The sequence below is a fragment of the Nannospalax galili genome, unplaced genomic scaffold (assembly GCF_000622305.1).
Source record: "Nannospalax galili isolate Female #2095 unplaced genomic scaffold, S.galili_v1.0 scaffold390, whole genome shotgun sequence".
NCBI classification, from domain to species: domain Eukaryota; kingdom Metazoa; phylum Chordata; class Mammalia; order Rodentia; family Spalacidae; genus Nannospalax; species Nannospalax galili.
Window position 1 is genome coordinate 3,227,343 of NW_008330777.1, and position 12,174 is coordinate 3,239,516.

A 12,174-nucleotide genomic window follows, 5' to 3' on the forward strand; every position below is an offset into this window, starting at 1 on the left:
ATCAAAATATATTCCAGGGGCTGGAGAGATGGCTCAGCAGTTAAGAACACTAGTTGTTCTTGCAGAAGACCCAGGTTCGAATCCCAGCACCCACATGGCAGCTAACAACTGTCCGTAACTCCAGTCCCAGGGGATCTGACAGCCTCTTCTGACCTCTGTGGCATTGCATGACGTGGGTGCACTTATGTACATTCAGTCAATACACACAGGCACATAAAATAAAAATAATAAATAAAATAAAATAAAAATAAATATATATATATATATTTCATGAGATTTGCTAACTAAACTGAAACACATTTCTATAAATGTTGCAGGTGAACACTGGGGATCTTGTTTCTTAGTAAACAATAAATTTCAAAGATTCCCTTACTTTATAAAGTAAAATTTTAAATGTAAACATTGAATTCAAATAATTCAATTTATTAAAAATGGCTGCTACTCTACATTATCCATGACTTTTGTGTGGATATATATAATAATTACAGTAATTTTATTTTTATTCTATATAAAGGTATGAGTAAATTTGGAGGAAAATTTTGTTAATTATATTGTGTTCAAATTTAAATTAAGCTATCCAGAAGATCAACTGAATGCAAATACAGATGCAACAATGCTCTAAGAATCAAAGGTCATAGGGCTAGAGAGATGGTTCAGTGGTTAAGAGCAATGACTGTTTTTGCAAAAGACGCTTTTCGGTTCCCAGCATCTACATGGCAGCTAACAACCATCTGTAATTCCAGTACCAGAAGATCTTACACCTTCTTCTGACCTCTGTGGACATTGCATAACAGGGGTGCACTTACACACATGCAGGCAATACACTCATACACATAAAATAAAAATAAAATATTTCTTAAAAAAGAATTAAAGGTCACAAAGATCAGGTTTTCAGTGGTTTGAAATGACCTTCCAGTTACACTATTTCAGACCTTTTGCAGTAATCCCATGCTCCTCTCTCTTTAACTTTTGATTTAATAATCTTTCATTGCTTTCACTGTCTACTTTCTTTGTGTAAATTTGTCCAATCATCTCAGTCTTGCTTTTTGTAATTTAAGAGCCCTTTATGTAGCCAACTGGGAGAATAGTTTATGAGGTTTAGAATGAAGGTCCATTATTAACATTGCCTTCCCTGCACTGGATACATAGGTTCCTGTTCGTGCATGGCAGAATTGTAACTCAATCAGCAAAGGTAGAAGCTTTAAGTGAAGTCTTATGAAATTATCATTGGTTACATGAGCTTACATTAATTTACATTTTTTAAATTTGTTTTTACTGAAATTTTTGTGAACAGCAGACCCCAATCTTACCTGAAAAAATATTAACAACTGATTGCTGCTAGGTGAAGAAGAGTTGATCTTCCTAAAACAAGGGACTCTAGATAGGCTGACTAGACTTCAGTGGATGGACTTGCACTGGGAACAACTGGGGACACTGACAACACGAGGGCCTTAACAGAGATGACAGAGTATATGGGCTCCAGTGGGAGGGGTTATGAGACAGTGCCAGTGAGTACTAGGGTATAAAGATAATTAAGATTGTGATTCACATTTTTAAAGCATAGATTGTTCAAGGAGATTAAAGAACTTTATCTTTAAATTGATTTATCTATACTGTTCCCACAAGAATTTGTGTCTCTAAACAGTGTCAAAAGTGGTAATTTTGTATGTCCTCAGGTTAATATCTGCTATTCAGTCATTTGCTAGAATATTATGCAATGTGAATATTCTTCACTACAAAGCTAAATGAAGAGAGAATAAGAGTGGGTTTTCTCAGTTCTGAAGAGAGGTTAATTTTAAGTGTTTTTACTTTATCAAAGTACTCCTGACTTGCGCTCAACAATCATTGGCACTAATAATGTTTATGAGACTTGAAGAAAATTACTCTTTTTCTTAGCATTTCAGTGGCCAATGTCTTTTTACTACAACAGTCTAATCTAATTACACCTTCTAATGAATCTGAAGAGCTGTGATTTGAATCATGAATAATTCCTTTCCAGTCAAAGTTAAATCCTAAATACTCTGCGAAACTTGACTTTTTCTAAGCAAGTTGCACAGGGGATAAGTAAGGAAATGCAATTGGAAAACTGTAATAGAAAACTTTCTATTTGAATATATTTGTTGAGATATCCTTTATTATTTTAAATGGAGGCTATAAATCAACCACTTCTGTTATCCAAAACTTATCCCTTCTCCTCTCCAACCCTCAGCATTCTCATGGACTTCTGAGAGTACCTATTCTTCTATAGATCTATTAACATGCAAGTCTTATGTCCCCTCATGTACCCTGTGGATAAAACTGCATTCTCGACTCCACTGAGTACTATACTTTGAATATAAAGAAATGATAGCTAATAATACTTGAATTCCTGCTATGTACTGGATGTCATTCTAAGCTTTTTAGTATATTAACTTTTAATCAGCCAAAGGAAATGGATGCCACTAGACTCTTCACTTGATAAGAGAAGGAAACAGAAAGTCAAAACAGTTAAGCAATATGACCAGAGTCACACAGCCTCTAAATGGCCAGGTCTGGTACATCTCTCCATGATTGACTTTCAAAGCACCAAGTACTTATTCCTTGCCTTCCAGATAGTTAGGATTTCATATTTGCATTTCCATTTATGTGATTAATGTCTGCTAATTCTACCATGCCTGAACATATTAACACAACATCTAGCATTTAACTGATGAATAATTGCAGTTGACTTTTTTTGTTCTGCTAGCCACTGCAGCTTTATACTTAATCCTCGTTAAGACTCTCTGATGCACCTACCAATTTTATCTCTGCTGTATGGATAAGGAAACTGAGCTAGAGAGAGGATTTGTCCAAGACCATAGAGCTAGTAAATGGTGGAGCCAGCATATAAACAGAAATCAGGCCCCTGAGCTATACTCTGAAGAAATGAAGTGATGAATTATGGGAATTTATCTTGGAGCATCAGGGAGAGATGGCATTTGAGATGGAGTAACAGTCCAGGCAGAGACCACATGTGGATTAAACACTACAGAACAATATAGCTGGAGCCAAACAAATGCTCTGTAAATCTAAATGGAGGAATGGTTCATTTTACAGCCCAGGGCTTAAGAGGTTTTGAATATCTAATGTTTCATTACTAATGTTTCATGCTTTTCTTTTTTTCTTTCAGTGCCATCGTGGGCCTTAATTGCCATAGCCATAGTTGCGGTCCTTTTAGTCCTGACCTGCTGCTTTTGTATCTGTAAGAAATGTTTGTTCAAAAAGAAAAACAAGAAGAAGGGAAAGGAAAAGGGAGGAAAGAATGCCATTAACATGAAAGATGTGAAAGACTTAGGGAAGACCATGAAAGATCAGGTAATGCACATATCCCTTGTTTACATATTTGTGGATATTTTGTTGAGAATTTACCAAGAAATGCTCTATTGTTTTATGCCAGATCCCTATAGAGCTAAACAACTTGTGGCTGCATTATTGTTGTAGGGACATTTGACATTCCTTTCAGTCATTACTCAGACCTCAAGTGTAGTGAGACAGGTGCCATGGTTTTCCATTCTCAGGAGGACACGAACACACCAGAAGAGGGCTTCCACAGTCACCAGGCCTGGCTTCATGGGCCTGGCATAATAATACCTGGATATTTTTATTCCATCTTTTTTATTTCATTATCAACCATGCTCAGAATTTTAAGATATATAATACAGGGTACCAGAGTGCTCTACCTCTTGAACAGAGGATATATCCTTTCTATCTTTTTCACTGACCTTAATCTCTGTTAAATAACCAAGTTTTACAGCCCTTTGTCATACTTGATAAATGCCAACCTTGCTATATACCCTTGCCAGCACAGCACTTAGTTGCCAGGAATAATGGTTATATGTGGTGAAGGGAGATATGATCTAGTACTAAAGGACAGACAGAGTTTGAAGACAAAAATCCTTAATTCCCTCAGTTAATGCCATAAAATCATGATGCTATCAAGAAAGTCCATATACCTGGGTTGCCTTTCCATGCATAGGGAAGATACGTGGATTTCCTCTGTACTGCTGTTTATTTTTAATGGAGTTAACTTGGCAACTTAGTTCAAGGTAAAGCTTACTATTAGTCAAAATTGTTAGTATTTGGGGAATAATATTTTATATTAGATATTTCTAAAGATTTAATTCATATAAAATGTGAATGTAAAAGTTTTGAATATAAATGTTTAAGGTTATTATTTCCCACCAGACAATTCAAAAATTCTATTTATTCCCAAATAGCAGTATATAGAAGCATTTTACCAATTATTTTATAGTATTGTTTACTATTAATTGAGCTCATAAATACATGAAGCTCTTTAAGAACAGTTTGATCAGGTGTTAAAACAGGCCTCATAGAACATTTGTATAATTTTCCAGTTATCCACACACTTAACTCTGATACTCTAACTCTCCTTCCCAGCTTGTTTAAAACTATTTGTCAAAGACTCTGTAGTGTCTATTGACAACAATTTCCCAGAGGCTTCTCTCTTCCTGCAGTTTCACTTGTTTTCAGAGCTATAGAATGGATATGATTTCTGTTTTCATGAAACCTCTCAGGTTTGACTTGAGGTCAGTTCTCAGGAGCTTCTTCTTGGTCAAAGAAGCCCACGCATGCACAGTCAGCTATAGATATCCAAGTTGTCTTTTTTCCTTTGGTTAATTTTTTAAGTAGACACTGAAATTTTGAATCATGTCTTGCTTTATTTCAACTGTTTCAATAGCAAGTATGGTTTGATACTGATTTTTTTCCCTTTTTTATGTATTTGGTTTTTTTGAGACACTGTCACAGATTTCCTTAAAAAAATTATTATTAAGTATAAAAATAACCTCCTAGATGAACATGGAGTGAAAAACAAGTATGCTGTTTTAGCAATATCTTTGAAATCAATAATTTGAAAATATAATGCGGTCATTTTCATGATTACTGTAAAATTCAAATGTGATTTCCTTGTGTCCTAGAATGAACAATTAACAGCACTCAGTAACATTAAATGATAACTACAGCATTCCTTTCTAGGATAAGAAATTTATATTTTTATTTGTGGATTTGTTGTGTATGATGTAATATTGTAATTGATAGCATAGTGCCATATCCCTGTTGTACCATGGATAAATGACCAAGATCTCTCATAGGAACTTGATGGTGGTTAATTGTTCATCAATCACCTGTTCCTTTGGATGGGGAGGGGCAGATAAATACAAACCAAATAAGGAAGTAGCAGTAAAGAGCTACTGACAGTTCGTAATAACTTGCTGTTAGTGCAAAGTATTTAGAATTTCAACCACTTAAAAATGTTTTTAATGACTTATAAGTACACCATTTTATGTAGTTAGGGCTTTAACTAGGTATAATTTTTAAGTTTTAAATATATACAAGGAAATATAATTTGAGCAAGTGAAATCTTCATACCCCATAGATAAACAACTACATAAGAGTAGTTTATGTTTCTACTCAGTTCTGACAAATAATGGATGCCAGTAACTTATGAAGAGGAAGGCTAAAGGTAAAAAAAAAAAAAAAAAATGGAACACACAGTTTTTAGGGGAATGATCTGTCCACATGGTGATCCATGATCCTTGTAATTATAAACAGCACAAATACAAATTACATTCATTTTTAAACAACTGTATTTTTAAATAGTTTAAGCAATATATTGAAATGAACTTGGACAAGGCAAATAAGGACATATTTGTCTCTCTTATTTATAAACAAGACAGACATAAAGAATATTTGATATGACTTCTGAAGCTTATACAGGCTCAGGTAATCAATAAGACTTTATCATTTCAATCCCAAGCAGACCCATAGAAATTCAAAATTTAACACTCATGGTTATCTGTCTCTATAGTAAGATTTGAATAACCAAGAAAGAATCTTAAAACACACAGCAATGAAAAAAGTAAACTATAGATAATATGTATTTCATAAGATGCATATTTAAGGGTTCTTTTTATATTTTGAATCTTGACACCACTAAACATAGAGAGGGAAGGTATCAACTTGTAAAATCAGAGGTCACAAAAGGTCATTTCTCCATGGTTTTCACTAACGTGTGTGGATACTTTAATTTTTATTTCTTCCTTCTATGTCCTCCTTATCTGTGTTGTGTCTCATGACTGTTCTGGACTGTCCCTTGCGGTAGGTTTTCACTGCTACTTAGACATCCCTAATCAATGCTGGTGGCTGGGCTCCACAGCTGAGGGCTTACCATTCTGACATCAAAAGGCTGAACTCAACTGATTTTCCAAAGATGAAGTGTATTCATTTTAAACATTGCTAACATGGGCTAAATAAAACAGTATTAGAAAGCTCAAGTTTTAAATTGATAGACATGAAAGGAAATTCAGTGTTGCCTTGTGCTACCTTTGTAGTGTGCCTTACCAAATCCTAATCTGAACATTGTAATTTAGAATGAACCGATAACACTCCTTCTGATAACTATATGTCAAAGTAAACCATAAGCACATACCCCTAAACCTTAGAGACTTTAAGTAAGGCCCAATGTTTCCAACAAAGATTTCATATTGCAATTGATTGGACCTCTGAGCCACTGAGCTTACAAGCTTTTTATTCTGAATTTTTTTTCCACAGAGGGAAAACTATTGCTCTCGAGATATTATAATAGCTACTGATTTAATAGGTCTGAATTTAATGTAATGGTACAGAAAATGTCTTAATGAAGCTCAGCCTCTGGGACAGGAATAGACTTAATCACTTCAGTGATGAACAGGAACACTGAAAAATTATCAAAAATTTAGCCCCATTTCATGCAGAATAATTGCAGAGATGGTCCTGCACCTTCTATTCTGGCAAAAACCATTTAAGAAAAAGGAGATTTAATATCCCAACTATTTCAAATTGCATTGAGCTGAAACATGATATATAAGGTGTCATTTCTGCAAAGGGACTTTTGAAAAAGTATTTTAATTCATGAATTTTTTATTGTGACAATGGAGTGACATGTAGATATTTCCAGTCAGAGGATACATTAAATAGTTTGCTGTTATTTTTTAGGAAGTAAAATATTGAGGGGCTGGAGAGATGGGTCAGCAGTTAAGAGCACTGACTACACTTGCAGAGGACCCAGTTCAAATCCCAACACCCATATGGTGGCTAACAAGCATGCATAATTCCAGTTCCGGGGATCCGATGCCCTCTTCTGACTCCTCAGCTGGCATTGCATGACATGGGTACACTTATAGACATGCAGACAATGCACTCATATACATAAAAAATAATAGAAAATATTTTAAAATAATTTTAAATGAAATAAAATATTTCAAGGAAGCAAATTATCTAAACTGTAATTTTATTTATTTAAATAAAATATTGCAAGGAGGTAAATTACCTAAGCTGTAATTTCCTACCAACATCTTTTATGATCACAAAGACTTACATATACAGCTATGGTTCTCAAAAAAGAAATGAGATTCCACTGCCTAAAGTTCTCTAGTCAAACTCATATAATTTTGATGCAATTGTTGAAGAATTCTGCTGATTCCTGCTTTGGTTCTCACAAAATTATCATCTTAATATTCAAGGAAGCATCCAAGTATAAGTTAATCCTCCTAAATTCAATGGTGTGAAGCTAGGCTAATTGGAAAGAGGCAATTTTCAATTTTTCAAGCTCACCATAAGTTCCTGAGATACCAAGAAGCACAATGGGGCAGCACATGTGATAGCAGCTCAACTCTATGCAGATGCTCTTCTTACCCAAGAGGGGAACTAATGAGCTATCTGTCTCTGCTACAAACCAGATCTGTGGAGTCAGCTGGGAGGAGTCAAACAGAGAGATATTATAAATTCACAGATGGAGGTTGCCATTTTGAAGCACCACTAAGGATCTCTGTATAACTGATGAGTGAGAGTCTCTACTGAGAATGATGAAGACAGAACAAATGATCCATGTAGTCCAAAAGATGGGCGGCACAAGATGGCAGCCAGGGTCTGATGGCCCTGTGGCCTATTTATAGTCTGGTTAACCCCTCACATTTGAATTCTGTAGGAATTTCCAGATTCAATTTGAGAGCTGAAAATAGTTAAAGGCTCTTTGCTTTTGCAAAGATATAAGACAGTCTGTGAATAGTGCACAAAACAAAAATGTGATAGTTAAAAGAAAGAGGACATTTAAAGAAGCTGGAGAAATGGATCAGTGGTTAAGAGCACTGCTCTCACCTACACGGTGGCTAACAATCATCTGTAACTTCAGTTCCAGTGGATCTGATGCCCTCTTCTGTCCTCCGCTGGCATTGTGTAACATGGGTGCACTTACATACATGCAGGAAATACACTCATACACATAAAAGTAAATAAATAAATAAATTCTTTAAAAGGGGATATTTGCTCCATATAGAAACCGTGTTGAAACTGTTAAAACCCAAACAGCTACTATAAATCAATAAGGAAAACTTCTTTTCTTTCTTTCTTTCTGTTTTTCCTTTTTTTAAAATTTTATTTATTTTTATTTTATGTGTATGAATGTATTGCCTGCATGTAGGTAAGTGCACCCATGTCATGCAATGCCCACAGAGGTCAGAAGAGGCTGTTGGATGCCCTGGGACTGGAGTTATGGACAGTTGTCAGCTGCCACGTGGGTGCTAGGATTCGAACCCAGGTCTTCTGCAAGAACAACCAGTGTTCTTAACCACTGAGCCATCTCTCCAGCCCCAGGAAAACATTTTTAAATTACCAAAGAATATATACAAATATTGACTAGAACAAAATATGTGAATTGCAATATAAATAGTTTTACATTTTTCAAACTTAACTGGTGAACAGGGAAACGGAATTTTTCATAGTTTTTAACTTTAAATAATAACTATGGATGGAGTTAATTAATTAATCTTAATCTCTTTAAAGCAGTATCTGTACATCCTTATAAAGAAATTTTTCAGAATTAATCACATTTATAATGGAAATATCTGGGAAAATTTTTGCATATTAGGAAAACATGTACTTTGATTTGGGAAAAAAGCATTTTATGTGTTTTAAGACATAATGAGCTTTCTAGTATTTAAATTTAATTGGTCAGTCTAGGTTTTATAAGTGTTTCTTCATAAGTTCTTGCTCTCTAATGCAAGAAGAATTTTATACCCACATTGAGTTTTTTTTTCCAAAACTGAACGTGTAACTTTTGTCTTTTGATATTAAATAGACACAAATCAGTTCAATTCAGCCTAGCTTTCTGTGGAGCTGTTATGAAAATAAAATGGTAAACTTCAGCTGGAAACGGAGTAAACTTCTCTAAACATGCATTTGCTGGTGGCATGTTTTATCTCTTTCCCTCAAACATTATAAACATTCATGCGAAACACAGAGAATTAAAATCTTCTGAGGGTCACTCGGCTATCTTTTGCATAGGCAATGAGGAACAAAAGGCCATGCATTTCATAGAAATCTCTCCACTGCATGTAACAATGTTTTACATGATGCTGATCATTTCTTCGGCGACAAGAATGTGAAAACTGGCCTGGTTAAAAGCATGTTTATCACACTAGAAAGAAAAAGGCAACATTATCAGAGGCAAGAATTATACCGAGCTGACATTTTCCTTGCAGCAGTTCTACATGTTTGCTTGCACTATCAAGGGGCTTCTTCCATTGCTTCCATGTTGCTTGCTGAGTGGGGGAAAAATTCTGCACACAAGTGGAATTTAAAGAAATTTGTAAGCAGCAAATGAGAATGTGTCAGACAAACAGATTTCCAGCATCTTAGTGCTTGCTTCAGACAGCTTTGAGGTGGAAGTATATGGCCAGCTTAATTTGGACTTTGATGAAAATTCACTGGAATTCATGTACAACCCCTTTTTCTACTGATAGGCCCTTAAGGATGATGATGCTGAAACTGGATTGACTGATGGGGAAGAAAAAGAAGAACCCAAAGAAGAGGAGAAACTGGGAAAGCTCCAATATTCACTGGATTATGATTTCCAGAATAACCAGGTCTGATGGGAAAATGTCTTCTAATTCCATTACCTTTCTGAAATTACCAAGTAGAAACTGATGCAAGTTACTCCTTAAAATATTTCGTTTGCTGTAAGGGGGAAAATGCAATTATCAAAGCTATTGATGAAATAATTTCTAAGTACGGGCAGTCCCCTACTTGCTAATTTAACTTCTGGTAATTAGAATTCACAGTATTCAACTGATTATATCTACTCATGGCACTGACAGCAGGCAGGCAGAATACAAATTAACCCCAAGCCAGCCTGCTACTGAGAGTCCCTACAGGTCTCTCAGTGTGAGCTGGAACAACTTTCCTTGGACTTCACAGGTTCAGAACCAAACAGCACAAAGGAAGGCCCTTTGTGTCAAACTGCCATCCAGTCCCACCATATCTATATGTGCTAAGGGATAGAGGGTTAAATATTGACAACAGTCTGTGACTTTTAAAGGCAGAAAAACGTTATATATAATATCATGATGTTATGTGAAACCCCCCAGATTGAAGAGATAGCAATTCTAGAAAACTAGAAAGATCAGTACCTTGGTTTCCAGAGCCTAGGGTGGTCCCAAAAGTGACAAGAAGCTAAAGACTGCAAAACAGGCATTCCTACTGCAATTTCTCAAAAAGTAATGAAATGCTATTTAGGTCAATGAAAATATTAGCTCCCTCTTGCTGACTGCCTGTTATCCAGGTAGCTTAAAGATCACTGGAAAATCTCTCTACAAAACCTTCTAGGTAAGATTCATAACATTAATGAAAATGTCCTTTCACCTTCTGAACTGCTAAATAATTTGAATAAGCTAAGTTCAGAATGTAGCCCTTTTCCTACTAGGGAGTACAGCTCCCTCTTGCTGGTTAAGCTTCACTCCTCCCTTGTTGGGTGAGGAGCGATTGATAAATGTAAGTTACTGGGAATGCAGCATATGCTAGTGATATCCTGTTTGATGAGCAATGAATGATAAATGAATCACACATTAACACTCAGCATTGATGGCTAATGTCCAAAGACAGAATTGGAAGCAGTTTCAGAAATTGTATTTTGTATAGGAACTGACAGTTCAATTTCAGCTGGATTCTGGAAGCTTCAGAGGGTTCCCCATGAAGGATATGTAGAGGTACTAAATTTAAAAAAAAATGACTGGAGAGGGCAGTACATGCCTTTAATCCCAGCACTCAGGAGGCAGAGGCAGGTGTATCTCTGTGAGATCGAGGCCAGCCTGGTCTACATAGTAAGTTCCAGGCCAGCTGGGCCCGGCTATAGGGAGATCCTATCTCATAATGGAAAAAAAAAATTCATATGCTTTTAATTTGATCACCTTCACTGGATATCCCCAGCTAGTTATTTCATAGTACGCTCTAGAAATCTGCATATAGATGTTTAGGTATGGTTCTTTGAAGTATTTATTTATATAAGTTAATTGGTATATCATTTCCAGGCAATTTTATATGGTATTTCAGGTCATTTCTACCACTTCTACAAAAATGGGAACATTGGGATTTGATTAGGAGCAAAATATCATGTTGTTTATATATTCCAGGAAAAGTAAAGTTTATCTTACATTAAGATTTCCATGTTTTTAATTTGCCTTTATATATTCATTTAATGCTTTTCTCCCAACACATTCTCCATATTTCCCAGCAGAAATCTAACAGCACCTCATCCTTAATAATAATTTGGCAACTTCTAAATATCATTTAATTCATTCAATAGTGTTTTTTTTTTTCAATAACAAGTTTCAGAGCTAAAATGCATCTCTTGCAAAATTGGCTGTAAATTTTTAGGTTTACAGTTGAATTAAATACAGTTATACAATATTGAACTCAGTATAAGCCCTGTTAAGACATGAAATTGTATGAGTTTTTTAAATTATTTATTTAATAACCATATAATTAGAAGAAGCATTTCATTACAACAGCATTGACATATTCAATAACAGTTTCAGAGCTAAGTTGCATGTCTTTCAAAATTGGCTGTAAATTTTTAGGTTTACAGTTGAATTGATACATTTATACAATATTGTACTCCATATAACCCCTATAAGACATAAAATTAAATGAGGTTTTAAACTTTAAAAAAGATCTCCATTTCAGTTTATGCTTTGAAGAATTATTAGTATTTTATATTTGTTTATAAACCCACTTCCCAGATAGCACCCTCCCATAGCCTCCCTCCCCCAACTAGAACCCTTATACTCTGATATCCCTGCTACTGTCTGCTGTGTTGTCGGCACC

General features: G+C 35.2%; 1 protein-coding gene across 4 annotated transcripts in view; it reads left to right on the forward strand.

Annotated features, from left to right (window-relative positions):
- Positions 1-12,174, forward strand: part of Syt1 (synaptotagmin 1) — a 556,957-nt gene that overhangs the window by 382,580 nt on the left and 162,203 nt on the right. For 3 of the 4 annotated variants that reach the window (XM_008852056.2, XM_008852066.2, XM_008852074.3), the window contains 2 exons: positions 3,149-3,333; positions 9,816-9,938. In XM_008852056.2, coding sequence (XP_008850278.1) covers positions 3,149-3,333; positions 9,816-9,938 — 308 coding nt within the window. The remainder of the gene's footprint in view (positions 1-3,148; positions 3,334-9,815; positions 9,939-12,174) is intronic. The other variant, XM_008852081.3, reaches the window with a different exon arrangement.